At 43.4% G+C, this 14215-nt stretch overlaps 1 protein-coding gene and 1 pseudogene across 4 annotated transcripts; one reads left to right on the top strand and one right to left on the bottom strand.

The window, feature by feature from the left end:
- Positions 1–77: 77 nt before the first annotated feature.
- Positions 78–9021, top strand: ZNF830 (zinc finger protein 830). 4 transcript variants are annotated; one of them, XM_059670559.1, is made up of 4 exons: positions 78–1361; positions 7511–7628; positions 8257–8364; positions 8516–9021. In XM_059670559.1, the coding sequence occupies exon 1, from the start codon at positions 78–80 to the stop codon at positions 1197–1199; it is 1122 nt and encodes a 373-aa protein (XP_059526542.1). In that variant the 3' UTR covers positions 1200–1361; positions 7511–7628; positions 8257–8364; positions 8516–9021. The 4 variants fall into 4 exon arrangements, with proteins under 4 accessions (XP_059526542.1, XP_059526540.1, XP_059526544.1 ...); XM_059670557.1 differs by having other exon boundaries at positions 8254–8364; XM_059670561.1 differs by lacking the exon at positions 8257–8364 and having other exon boundaries at positions 7511–7632; positions 8528–9021.
- A 4730-nt stretch (positions 9022–13751) lies between these two features.
- Positions 13752–13851, bottom strand: LOC132219427 (U6 spliceosomal RNA; annotated as a pseudogene).
- Between the last annotated feature and the right edge of the window lie 364 nt (positions 13852–14215).

The raw sequence follows: 14215 nt of genomic DNA, 5'->3' as shown, positions 1-14215 counted from the left end.
CCTCGCCCGGGACGGAAGTGACGTCATCACGCATCGCCGAGGCGGAAGGCAGGCTCGCCGTGGGTCAGGTCGCAAAGATGGCGTCCCCCGCTTCGGCTCGGCCTTCGGCCGGAAAGCGAGTGGTGAGTCAGGATGAACTGCGGCGGTTGATGAAGGAGAAACAGCGTCAGAGCACCAACAGGAAACGCATAGAGTCTCCATTTGCGAAGTACAACCGTCTGGGGCAGCTGAGTTGTGCCCTGTGTAACGCCCCGGTTAAGAGCGAGCTCCTGTGGCAGACGCACGTCCTGGGGAAGCAGCACCGGGAGAGAGTGGCCGAGCTGAAAGGCGCCAAGGAGGCCACGCAGGGGCCGGCCGCCGGCGCCGTGCCTCAGTCCGCCAAGAGGAAGGCGCCGGACTCCGACGGCCAGGACGCCAAAAGGCCGAAGGCCCCCCAGGTGCCTCCGGCGCAGCCCTCCACGTCCGCTGTGCACACCCACGTTGACAAAGCAGGAAAGGAGTCCACTAGAGCGACCCCCGGTAAGGCTTCGGCACTCGGTTTACTCCCTGATTATGAAGATGAGGAAGAGGAGGAGGAGGAAGAGAAGGAGAAGGGAGGAGAAAGGCCAGCGGGGGACGCCAGCAAGCAGCCGCCCGACACACAGGGCAGGGAACACCCACTTTCCTCCTCGCGGGAGGCGGCAAGCAGCGGGCTGCCGAGAGACTTCTCGACTGCAAATCCTCCCAAGGCCCCTGTAATTCCGCACTCGGGGTCCATTGAGAAAGCAGAAATACAGGAGAAAATCGTGGAAAGGAGAGAAAACACTGCGGAAGCATTGCCGGAAGGCTTTTTTGACGACCCTGAGATAGATGCGAGGGTGCGAAAGGTTGACGCCCCGAAGGATCAGATGGACAAAGAGTGGGACGAATTTCAAAAGGCCATGAGACAGGTCAACACTATCTCCGAAGCCATCGTTGCTGAAGAGGATGAGGAGGGGCGGTTGGACCGGCAGATTGGGGAGATCGATGAGCAGATAGAGTGTTACCGTCGGGTGGAAAAGCTGCGGAATCGCCAGGATGAAATAAAACATCAGCTTAAAGAGGTCCTGACGATGAGAGAGCTGCAGAAAAAGGAAGAGGAGAATGTTGACAGCGACGATGAGGGAGAACTGCAGGATTTGTTGTCTCAGGATTGGAGGGTGAAGGGGGCTTTGTTATAGGATTTCAAGGACCCAGTATTTCTAATACCCATAAAAAAGTGCTGTCTCTCCATATACTGATTACTCCATTCCTGGAGGTTTGATAACCTGACGAGGCTGTTGCAGTACAGTATGAGCCTGTGAAAATAGCACTGTGGAAAATTGGTGTAAAATATTTTTGAGGTAAAGTTTTGAAATTTTTTCAGTGTTATATGTTAAAATGCCAAGTTTTTCACATATATACGGATTTAAATGTATACTTTGGGGTTGGAAAATCTGTCAGCTGTAAATATTGTACATAGTTAAATATATATTTACTTAATTCTGTTTTTGAAATTTACAAATTAATAGGAGGACCAAGACAAGCTTTTTGATGAATACCAAGTGTATTGGGACCCCCCCAGGTCAAACTCAAGCGGGTGGGAGAGCTTTGCGTTGTTTTTAAGAACACTACTCATAGATTCGTAAGTCATTCACAGCTAATCAATTCTCTGTATTCTGTTTCAAACACGTGCTGTAGGAGAACATGGTGAAAAATATATGCCAAACATGACCAGCCTCCTTAACCCAAAGGAGAAATCCATTGATTTCTCTCGAGTAAACCAGTGATTCTTCCATGTAGGTGCACATGAAGATGACTTAAGCAGCTTTTTTTTTTTTTTCCCTAATGTTTTTTATTTCAGAGAGGAAAGGAGAGAGAAACATCAATGATGATAAACATTGATTGGCTGACTCCTGCACGCTCCACCCCCCACTGGTGATAGAGCCTGCAACCCAGGCATGTGCCCTTGACTGGAATTGAACCCCGTCAAAAATGAGTAGTAATAATAATAATAACCAAGGTTTATATAGTTCTTACAATATAAGTGAGACAGGATTCTAAATGCTTTACATAAACTCAGCCTAATTTCCTTAAAGACTAGGTATTATGGAGGAAAGGAACAGAGATAAGGTTTTAAAAAGCTTTGAATGCTATATGAAAGAATTCTTCCTGTAGGCAATGTGGGAGAAGTGGAAGTTTTTGAGCAAAAAATTATATCTGCTAAAAACGTATGGAAGATGACTCAAGTTGCAGTATACACTATAATATCGTATATAATAGGGAATATATGTTCTGTGTAGAATGGAATGAGGATAGATAGGGGGAAAGGAAGCTGGTAAACTACTTCTAAACTAGATGTTTAAAGTATAGTAGACTTTAAGTGTGGATTGAGAGAAAAGGAATAGATGTGAAAGAATTTCACAGGAAAAGCTAACATTTCAGTGACTAGAAATGGGGGGGGAAAAAAACCCTAGGAGAGATAAAGATAGAATTGAAGGGTTTGGCGGAGTTTTTTAGTGTATATGCCTTAAAGAAGTTATCTGACACTTACTGAGAATATTCATTATCTTACTGCTTTTGGTAGAAAGTCTTTGCTTTCTTGAGCTGTCAGCTGATTGGTGATAGCAACTTCAGTTTGATAACATAGAATGGGCATGCCTGCCTCAACTGTATGAAAGAAACCACTTAGAGTTTTCTATAATTCATTGTTTATTATTTCAAAAGATGAGAAGGTACAAAGATGGACATGAATGGTTGGTCCAGTTCTATGTTGGCTTAAGAGGCAAGGCTAATGATGTAGAGCACTGTCCATTTAAAAATACAATGCAAGGCACATATATTTTTTTAACTTTTCTAGTAATTGCATGAAAAAAAGAAATGCGAAATTATTTTCAATAAATTTAATCCAAGTATATCCAAAAAACTAATGTTTCAACATGTAATCAATATTTAAATACTAGTGAAATATTTTACAATTTGGGGGTTCTACATTTATGAAATTTGGATGTATCTAACACATCTGTTTAGACTGGCCACATTTCAAGTACACACTAGCCCTATGTGACTAATGGCTACCATAAAGGACAGTGGAAATTTAAAGAGAAAGGTATACAGGTGGAGCACTGGCCAGTGTCCTCAGTGGTTAGAGTATGGGCCCATGTACAGAAGGGTTTCAGTTCAATTCCCAGTCAAGGGCATGTACCTGGGTTACAGGTTTGATCCCTGGCCCCAGTTGGGAGCACATGCAGGAAGCAACCAATCGATGTGTGTCTCTCACATCAGTGTTTCTCTTTCTCTTCCCCCTCCCACTCTCTCTAAAAATTAATAGAAAGATATCCTCGAGTGAGGGTTAACAAAAAAACAAAAACTGGTATTTAGGTGGGAAAATTAAATATGCTCAGAGGTAGTTGGCAGAACAATTTAACTACAGTAGTGTTCATTCCTGACAATGGGAGTTATTGAAAAGGTAGATTATAAACCATTGTAGAGGCCCTCAACTGCCATGCTGTAAAGAGTTGGAACTTTCTCTAAGTTAACAATTGAGTGCTCTTTTTTAAACAATCGCTTATATATATAAACTATATATATATATAAACTATATATATATATAAACTATATATATACCCCCCCTCCCCCCGGGAGGGAGAGAAACATCAATGATGAGAATCATTGATCGGCTGCCTTGGGCACGCTCCCTACTAGGGATTGAGTCCACAATCACGGGCATGTGCCCTTGACTGGAATCGAACCCAGGACCCTTTAGTTTGCTGGCTGACATTCTATCCACTGAGCCAAACCAGCTAGGGCAACAATTGAGTATTCTTGAGGTTGTTGAGTTCTCGATTATAACACAGTTAAAGAAGAGTTTAAGTACTTCCAGGTATCTAACTACACACATAAACCCCATTGAATTTTTAGGAAGTCCAAAAAAGCTCTCAAAATCTGCTCCCAGTGCATGAGTGATGGGGTCTTGACCAAAATCAAGTGAATCCTTGTTAGATCTGAGAGCCCTATAAACAGCTACACACATTGGAGAGCTCCTTTACACCTTTTTGAACTGGGTCAAATGGGTTTTGGCATTAGACTGAATACCACCAATGTTCCCAAATTGTGAGAATTAGTCCCAAGATTTCTTCCAGTCTCTTGTTCTCTTTTTAGAGAACCCCATAATTTAGCCAACAATACTTTAGAATTATTATAAATGCTACAAAGGTAATCCTCTCACCCACTTAACAGTTTAATACAGTTCCCCTACTTGGAGAGGAAAAATGCTGATTTCCTAACTAGCCTTCAAATGTACATTTTCCCAGTGCCTTACAATCTACAAAATGCTTTCATTTAATGATGGAAGTAATGACTACCTTTTACATGCCAGGGAACAAAATAAGAGGCTGTGGAATTAAAATTGCATGAAAAAGAATATAATTTAGACCTAAAACCTTTAATAGTAACAATTCCTAGATTAGTATGGAGTAACAGGAAGAACAAGAAAATTGGCAAGAGGAAATAAGACTCAAGTTCAGGTTCCCATTCTAGCTTTTAATGGCTGGTGATCTTGGGAAAGTCACCTCTCTGAACCTTAGTTTGCTTCACTGTAAAATGATGATACCTCACAGGGTGTGGTGAGAATCAAATGACGTGAAAGAGTGGTAAAAAGACCAACCTGACTCTTGAAAGTCAGAACAAGAAAGAGGTTTAAACAATTAAATATATTTTGATTGCTTTCAGAGAGGAAGGGAAGGAAGAGAGGGGGATAGAGAGATAGAAACTTCAATGATGAGAGAGAATCTGATCAGCCACCTCCTGCATGCCCCCTAACCTGGAATCAAAGCGCTACCTCCTGGTTCATAGGTCAAGACAACCACCGAGCCATGCTGGCCAGGAGTTAGAGCAGATGGTTTTGTTGAGATTTAACTCTAAATCCTTAATTTTGCCATGAGTCAAGTGGCATCTCAACTTTTAAAGATTTTTTAAGTTGCCTGTCTAAAGACAGAGATGGCCTAAGTACTGTTACTTTTGCTTACAAGGTTTGTCCAGGAAAGTGACAGCTTTCTTAGTGTAATTATGAATAGTGTCCCCTTTCACTCTCAATAGTATTCCTTTTTGGAGAGGAGAAAGCGAGAAAGAGAGAGACTCACCTAAAAGTTAGATATCAGAGAGAGAAAAAAAAAAAAAACATTGGAAAGCCTTAATGGATGTAGTATGTTTCCTGTTTATGATGCACCAATGGGCTAGATCAGGGGTCCTCAAACTACGGCCCGCGGGCCACATGCAAATACAAATACTGTATTTGTTCCCGTTTTGTTTTTTTACTTCAAAATAAGATATGTGCAGTGTGCATAGGAATTTGTTCATAGTCTTTTTTTAAACTATAGTCCAGCCCTCCAACGGTCTGAGGGACAGTGAACTGGCCCCCTGTTTAAAAAGTTTGAGGACCCCTGGGCTAGATACTTGGCTGGATGTTGTATGGGGGGATTTGAGTAAATATATGGGTAGGAATGGTGGCTAGAAAGATGACCTTAGATTTCTTTTAATACTAAGATCTAGAAGCCTATATGATACCAGGAATTTAGAAACTTTAAATTTGAATAGGGAGAAAGAAAAATCCCAAAGCTACATCCTATTTTCGATCTACCTTTCCTCCCTCAATGATCTCATCCATACCCATGGGTTTAAATATCACCTATATATGGACGACTCACAATTTATAGCCCCAGCCTTGACCTTATTCCTGGGAGTCATCCTTCATTCCCTTTTCTTAGTCCCCAAATCTACAAGTATGTCCAGAATCTGTCCACTCCTTTCTGTCTCCACTGGTCCTAGCCACCAACATCTTTCATCAATTGTTGTCTATATTCCCCTCCCTAGCCACAGTCTGTTACCAACAAAGTAGAGTGATCTTTTTAAAATTTAGGTAAGTCAATCTGTCACTTAAAACCATATATTCTTCCATCACACTTGGGGGGTGGGGAGAGGGGGACGGGAACCCTGGCCCTTAAGCCTACTTGGCGCTCAGCAATCACTAATTCAAATGTCTACTACTAATGAACTAATGACCACACTCCAATTAAAGGGGGATAGGAGGGGAAAAGCAAGCATAACTGCTCTATGTTGAAACTAATTGCCATTCAGGAATAGTGGCCTGGATGATCAAGTTGGTGTTTTGGTGTGTGTTTTGTTTGTTTTCTTAACTTTCAAGAACAAATGCAAGTCAAGATTGTTTTTGTTTTTAGTGAAATCTCAAACATGAGGTGGGCTGAATGTGATCCATGGATTCCCACTTTGTACCTATCTTCTAACTTCATCTGCTACACTCCTCCCCTTTATTCTCACTAGCTAACTTTCTACTCAAACATGCCATTTCAGGACCTGTGCCTGTGGTTCCCTCTGCTTGGAACCTGATTTCAAATAGCATGGCAGTCTTCTCATCATTCACTTCTCAGCCCTAATGGCCCTTTCTCAGATGACATAAACGCCATCTTCCCACCTCCCATTACTCACATTATCCTATGAATTCATTAAACTTACGCTATCTTAAATTAGCTTATTCATGCATACATAAATTATGTTTCTCTCCACCAGAATGTAAACGCCACAGGGCAGGGAGCTCACATGTCTTGTTCACAACTTAAAATAACGCCAGGCACATAATAGAGCTCAATAAACATCTGTGGAATGAATAATACCCACATAGCAGAGAGTTGCTTGGAAAAGTGGTAAAAAGCCCAACCTGATTCTTGGAAGTCAGAACCAGAACAAAAGTCCATTGAACAGCTTAAAGGACTTAGAAATCTTTTCCTGGCACGTGAAGCCCTGACCTATTCTGAGGGAAGCAGCATAGAGCATACACAACAGGCCCTCACCTATAATGGGCCGCCTCTGCATCTAGCAGCTAATAAGAATTCCTCATGGCACCAAACAAGCAAAGGGGGATGTCCACATGTCAGCGGGAGCTAGTGGGCAGTTCTGACTGCCTAGAGGCCTCTTAGTGGAGAAGAGGAGGAATAAAGTGAGTCAGTGGCAGAGTGAGACCAGAGTCAGCAAGTACACATTGCCTCCCAGCTGCTCTCAGTCCTCAGTCCCCTTCTCTGCCATCACCATTTTGTTTGGCTCACTTTGCCTGTCACTTGGCAGAGCACTCAGCCACCCTTCAATGAAAGCACTGCCAGTCTGTAGGAGGAAGGGGTTCCATCTGGCGGCACATCCACTTTACTAACAGCATTTGGCAGGCTACAAGCGCACTGGGGAGCCAGCGGTCACCTTTAGGGGAGTTCACAGGACCACACTGGGTGGTTGATGATGGTGGCTATTGTTTTTGGGGTGTGTGTGTGTGTATGGTTTGTTGCTCTGCCAAGAGTGATTATAAGAGAATATCAACCAAGGTTGTCAGGTTATTAATAATAGTTACCACTTACTGGATTCCTACATATGTCTGGCAGTATGCTAGGGCTTGACATACACCCTCTCTGATCCTCACAACCACCTTGTATGTAATCTCTTCATTTTATAGATGAGGAAACATGCTCAGAAGTGAAGGAACTTGCTCAAGGCAACAATTCCAAAGTTCCTGCTATTACCCTCATCATTATTTAACATTACTTATATTTTCAAATCTCAACACCTCCAGAGTAGGTAATATAATCATCACCTCTGTTAGGTTGCTGAAGGAGGAGCGCACAAGGCCAAAAGTGGTAAAGAATTATAAATTGATTAGGTCATCTGAAGACCAGATGAGCTGAGCCCAAAAATGGTTCCAGCACCCAGGGATGAGGAGTCAGATTTTTAAAGGACTCGGGGCAGGCTTTTTCTGGACAGAGAATTCTCTGGGCTGGTCCAGATCCTGGGAAGCAGGTGGGAGTGAGGGGAGAGAGAGATAATGGTCTTAGGTCAAGTGGAATGTGGTCTAAGCGAAAGGGAATGCTGGTTGTGATGTAGTTTAAAGGTCAGCTCCCAGGGGAAGGGGTATTGATTCAATTATTTGATCAGAACTAACAGCCTCCATTTTAGACATCTTGTCAAAGGTCACTCAGCAAATTCATTGCTAAAGTAGGACAAAGATGTATCTTGATTCCCAGTCCAATAGTGTCTCTACTATTTAATAATAAAATGTGGAAAATGGGAGAGGATCCCCCAAAATAGTAAGAATTAAAATTAAGTTGATGCCAAGTTTAAGGGTGCTGTTCAGAGACTTTAGCTGAGTTGGAACTCTCTGCCATCTTCCCCTGTTTCACCAGCAATAAATTTTACTCCTAGTAGTCTCTGATGGGAGCAAGAATAATGACTTCATTTCCCAAACATTCCAACTGGGAAACAACAGTTACACCGTGCCCTGTGCTCCACCACTTTTTACATGCCTTTGGGTAAGTTACTTCACCCTTCATTTCCTCAAGTACAAAACAGGGAGAGTAATAGTTTCTACCTTCTGGGATTACTGAGAGGATTAAATAAGTTAAATGCATGTAAGTGCTTTTATTTTTTATTAATATTTTTTAAAATATATTTTTATTGATTTCAGAGAGGAAAGGAGAGAGATAGAAACATCAATGATGAGAGAGAATCATTGATTGGTTACTTCCTGCACACCCCCACTGGGGACTGAACCGGCAACCTGGGCATGTGCCCTTGACGAATCGAACCCCGGGACCCTTCAGTCTTCAAGCCAACACTCTATCCACTGAGCCAAACCAGCCAGGGCGCATGTAAGTGCTTTTAGTACAGACTCTCTAATAATACTAATTGAATACATGAATGAAGATCTGACCCTACCTTCAAGAAAACTACAATTCGGTGTGTGTCAACAGTATAAGAAATTGGGCACCCAATTATTTAATTATTATTAAGTAGGGCTGATCACGTCTGACTTCCCTCTCCCTAGCTATGTGGTGTCTACCTAGTCAGTTTATTGTCTGAATCTTAATTTGATCCCCTCCGGGCATTACGCTCTCTGGGTACTCCCTAACAGCCCTCCCACCTGTGTATCGCTGTGATACTGTGATCTAGAATAAAAAATATCTGTATTTTGGCTTTCCTCTGGTTTCTGTCACAGAGCTCCTAAAACCCTTGGAATTTCCTAAACAATTAGAGTGGTGAGAGTGATAAAGGTGTCATTTGTTATTCAAAACAAGCCCCTTTCAGCCACACTGGAGTTTATGTTAATGAGGTGACATTTGGAAAGCCCCTATGGGGTGGGTGCTGGTTGCCAGTGAAAACAACTGTATTATTAGAGGGTTAGAACTTTCAGCCCACCAGCACCACCTCCCTCTGGGGAGGGGAGGGCGCTAGAGATTGAGTCCAATCACCAATGGCCAATGATTTAAACAATCATGCCTGCATGCTGGAGCCTCCATAAAACCCCAAAAGCATGGGGTGTAAGAGCTTCTGGGTTGGTGAACATGCAGAGTTGCTCTGTGCCCCTTTCTTCATACCTTGCCATTTGCATCTCTGACATCTGGCTATTCCTGAGTTATAGCCTTTTAAAAAAATATGTATTTTTTATTGATTTCAGAGAGAAGAGAGAGACAGAAACATCAATGTTGAGAAAGAGTCACTGATTGGCTGCCTCTTGCTCGCCCCCTACTGGAGGTGGAGCCCACAACCTCTGGCATGGGCCCTGACCTGGAATTGAACCTTGACCTCCTGGTTCATAGATCAACGCTCAACCACTGAGCCACACCCACTAGGCATTATAGCCTTTTTTTTAACAAACCAGTGATCTAGTAAATATACTGTTTTCCTTGCCAAAACCGGTTTGGCTCAGTGGATAGAGCGTCAGCCTGCGGACTGAGAGGTCCCGGGTTCGATTCCGGTCAAGGGCATGTACCTTGGTTGCAGGCACATCCCCAGTGGGAGGTGTGCAGGAGGCGGCTGGTCGGTGTTTCTCTCTCATCGATGTTTCTAACTCTCTATCCCCCTTCCTTCCTCTCTGTAAAAAATCAATAAAAATATATTTTTTTAAAAAAAGTATACTATTTTCCTGGGTTCTGTGAGCTTCTCTAGCAAATTAAACCCGAGAAGGGGATGGGGGGAGCTCTGGCCTATAGCTGGTCAGTCAGGAGCACAAGCAACATCCTGGATTTGATTATCATCTGAAGTGGTGGGAATGGGTACCCTTGTGTGAGCCCTTAACCTATGAAGTCTGACATTAACTCCAGGTAGACAGTGTCAGAATTGAATTAAACTGTAGGACACTCAGCTTGTGTCACAGAATTGCTTGGTGTAGGAAACTCATGTCTGGTGTCAGAAGTTAAGTAGTATTCAGAGAGTGTTGTATGTAATGGAGATGGAAATGAGTTTCTTCCTTTACAATCACCGAGACCAAGGCTGATACTGAAGACAGGAGAAGGAGGCACACTGGGCTGAACAGCTGGAAGGCTTCAGTAGGAGGGCTTGGGTGGGAGCTCCGAGAAGGAGAGAAAAAGGGTAGGGGTTCTCCTGGTAAAGGAAATGGTGTGAGGAAACAGGAAGGAGTGTGCAACCTGATCTCCAACCTCTGCCACATCAGAGCTAGAAAACCAACTGTCACCAATGATACCTAGCAACCAGCCCGAGTCCAGTGGAAGAGACAGAACTCTAGTTTGCTTTCCAAATAGGCACATCTCTGTGTAAAAGACATTTGCCCTTTGAAATTGATTAACCTGCTTCCTAAAAAATGTAACCACCAGGACTTCACACCAGAAAACCCAACCTAGAAATTCAGGGGAGATGGTAGCAACTTTGCCTCCCTCACTCCATTTCTGTGACCTCAACCCTGCACTAGAAGCCCGTCCCTGTGCCATAGCAGCTATTCCCAAAGGCATACTGGACTTGACTCCTCTCTGCTCTGTCCTACCTCAGCCTGGCAGCCGCAGCACAAAGATATTCACAGGAGAGACCAAGAAACCGCTCTGGTTAAGAACTAGCCTCAATAGCCTTTATTAAAAAAGCCATGAGCCAAAACCGGTTTGGCTCAATGGATAGAGTGTCGGCCTGCGGAGCGTCGGCCTGCGGACTGAAGGATCCCAGGTTCGATTCCAGTCAAGGGCATGTACCAGGGTTGCGGGCACATCCCCAGTGGGAGATGTGCAGGAGGCAGCTGATCGATGTTTCTCTCTCATCGATGTTTCTAACTCTCTATCTCTCTCCCTTCCTCTCTGTAAAAAAATCAATAAAAATATATTTTTTTAAAAAAAAAGCCATGGGCACCCTAGCCGGTTTGGCTCAGTGGATAGAGCGTCGGCCTGTGGATGGGGGGTGGGGGGGAGGTCCCAGGTTCGATTCTGGCCAAGGGCACATGCCTGGGTTGCAGGCCTGATCCCTAGTAGGGGGCATGCAGGAGGCAGCCGATCAATGATTCTCTCTCATCATTAATGTTTCTATCTCTCTATCCCTCTCTCTTCCTCTCTGAAATCAATAAAAATATATTAAAAAAAAAATGCCATGGGCTGCCCGACCAGTGTAGCTCAGTGGTTGAGTGTCCACCTATGCACCAGTAGGTCATCGGCTCGATACCCAGTTGGGGGCATGCAGGAGGCAGCCAATCAATGATTCTCTCTCATCACTGATGTTTCTATCTCTCCCTTTCCCTTCCTCTCTAAAAATTAATAAAAACATAATATATTTTTTAAAAGCCATGGGCTGATTTGAATTATACATCTTTCTACAGTTGTTCCCTTTTAAATATGTATCCTGGCAAACACCCCCACCGTTTTTTACAACGTATTTTAATTGTGTGACTGTTAAGCAAACCAAACCATAAAATCAGTTCTTGGTGTTGAGATTTACATGATTCATAGACCAGAGCTTATTAAAAAGGGGATTTGCTGAGAGCAAACTAGCCTCATGAGTGTCCTGCATGGTCTCTCCAAAGATCTGAAGCCTTTTCCCTATTCCTGCCTATGCTGCCGAGCTTCCCAGAGTAGCATAAAAAATGAGCAGAATCTACCCATTTTCCAGTGATTTTTTTTTTCTTAACAATTCTGATGAATCTAAACTGGCAGTCACGTCATGCTACATTCCTGAAGGGGTGGCCGAAGCTCTGAGAGGCTCACAAACAGGATCAGTGCCCTGGAGGATTTGGGATCTAGGTCTGAGGAAAGGACTTAACCCCTTCGGGATTTTGAGTAACTAGGAATTGACAGGAGGCATCCTGCTTATTTGCCATCAAGGTTGTTCTTGATCTGGATCATGAATCTTCATCTAATAAAACTCCCTTCAAAAATGCACTTACACATAGATGTATAGATAAAATTTCAGGAGGTTCGATACCCCAAAGCCTATCCACAGATCCCCTAGGGGTCCATGAGCTTCACCTTGTTTCTTACTGCTTTGTTAGCACCCAGTGTCCCTTATTTCTCCCCTACATCTGTACAGTAGCCACTAACGCATTCCCAATTTCTCTACACAGCCAGAGTGATAGCAATTCTGTTAAACTCTAAGTCAGTCCTGGCCAGTATGCTCAGTGGACTGACCATCATCCTGTGCACCAAAGGGTTGCTGTTAGATTCTCAGTCGGGGCACATGCCCAGGTTTCGGGTTCATCCCCAGTCGGGAGGCGGCTGATGGATGTTTCTCTCTCACATTGATATTTCTCCCTCTCTAAAATCAATAAAAACATCTTTTTAAAAAATCTAAGTCATATCATGCTACTTCTCTCTTCAATAAATCCACTAGCTTCCCATTTCACCTGCGATAAAAGCCAACATCTATAAGACCCTACAGAATCTATCCTGGGATACCCTGCTGACCTCATCTCCACCTCTTCTCAACCTTGACTCCCGCTGCTCCAGCCACACCCACCTCCTTGCTAGCTCCCAACATGAGACACATCTGGCTTTTGCTTGCTGCTCCCTCTACCCCAGAGCTCCACGTGGCTCTCTCCTTCATTCTTCCAGTCTTTACTCAATTGTCACTGCATTCGAAAAAAAGGTAAAAATAAAATTGAAATGAACTCTAATAGATTTTTATTTAACCCAATATATCCAAAATAATCACTTCAACATATAGTCAACATAAATATGTTATTAATGAGATATTCTGCAGTCTTTCTTGGGTAACACATCTTTGAAATCGGTGTGTACTTTACACTTACAGTACATCTCAATTCAGACTAGCCACATTTCAGGAGCTCCAGAGCCACATGTGCTGGTGATGACAGCACCTGACAGCACAGAGCTAGGGAAAAAGATACAGTTATGGGGATTTTCAAAACAACACTTAAATGCAGTAATAGTGTGTGTACAGGATCACTCAACTGCCAGAATTGGGACTTAAACCTCCAGTGACCTTCTAAACCCAAAGACCTTGTTCATTCTGGGACACATTAGAGACTACCTCACTTCAAACAAGGGGATCCTGGTTGGCCTCAACCCACCAAACTTCCTATCTCCAAACAAAACTCATCCTCTCACCTAGAATGCCTCCTCCGCCCTTCTCATCTCCTGTCAGCTGATGGCACCATTATCTACCTGCTCACTCAAGTCATCCCCATTTCATCTTTAGGTTAATGAGCACTTTGTCTAGAAGATCATTTAAAATCGAAATGTTTATCAAAAAATGCTCCTTTCTCTCCACCCCAACTGAGCATGTTCAGGCCACCTTCATCTGTCACAAGACCCCCCCCCCCATTCTACTGAGATATAACTGACATACGTAAGTTTAAAGTTTCAGCATAATGGTTTGGCTTACATAATTGTGAAATGATTATGAAAATAGGTCTAGTTAGCATTCATTATCTCATATAGATACAATAAAAAGGAAAAATGTTATTTTTCCTTAAAATCATGGACTGCTTCATGAATTTGCTTGTCATCCTTGGACAGGAGCCTCGCTTATGTGTTATTCCCATTTTAGAATATGTGCAGCCAAAGCCAGCACCAAGAACTTGCTAATAGTTCCCTCACTCGGCCTCTCCCCTACACCCAGCTCCAACAGTAGTTACTGCTCCCTACGGCCTCAGGGCTCGCTCTCCATCCCCTACAGATAACGAAGGCCCTACATACAACGCGGGCATAACTCCTCCAGGACCTCTTCCTGGCTCCCTCTCACAATGCCCAGTAGTTTGCCGTTTCTGGAACCTGAACAGGTTCACTGAACCTCCTGAGCCTGCGGCTCTTCTGTAAAAATAGCCATCCTAATCTCTCAAAAAGCTGACCTGAGGTTCAAAAGAAATCATGTAATACATTTTAAACTATACACAACCGGGATTGCTCTCCCCATCACTTCTTTGCATGTTATACCT

This window comes from Myotis daubentonii, chromosome 16 (genome assembly GCF_963259705.1).
Source record: "Myotis daubentonii chromosome 16, mMyoDau2.1, whole genome shotgun sequence".
NCBI classification, from domain to species: domain Eukaryota; kingdom Metazoa; phylum Chordata; class Mammalia; order Chiroptera; family Vespertilionidae; genus Myotis; species Myotis daubentonii.
Note: the sequence above shows the minus strand (reverse complement) of the source record. Positions and strands in the feature narration are given on the sequence as shown.

Excerpts from the sequence above, each read along its gene's own strand:
- ZNF830 (XM_059670558.1), top strand. The coding sequence starts at position 78 with ATGGCGTCCCCCGCTTCGGCTCGGCCTTCGGCCGGAAAGCGAGTGGTG.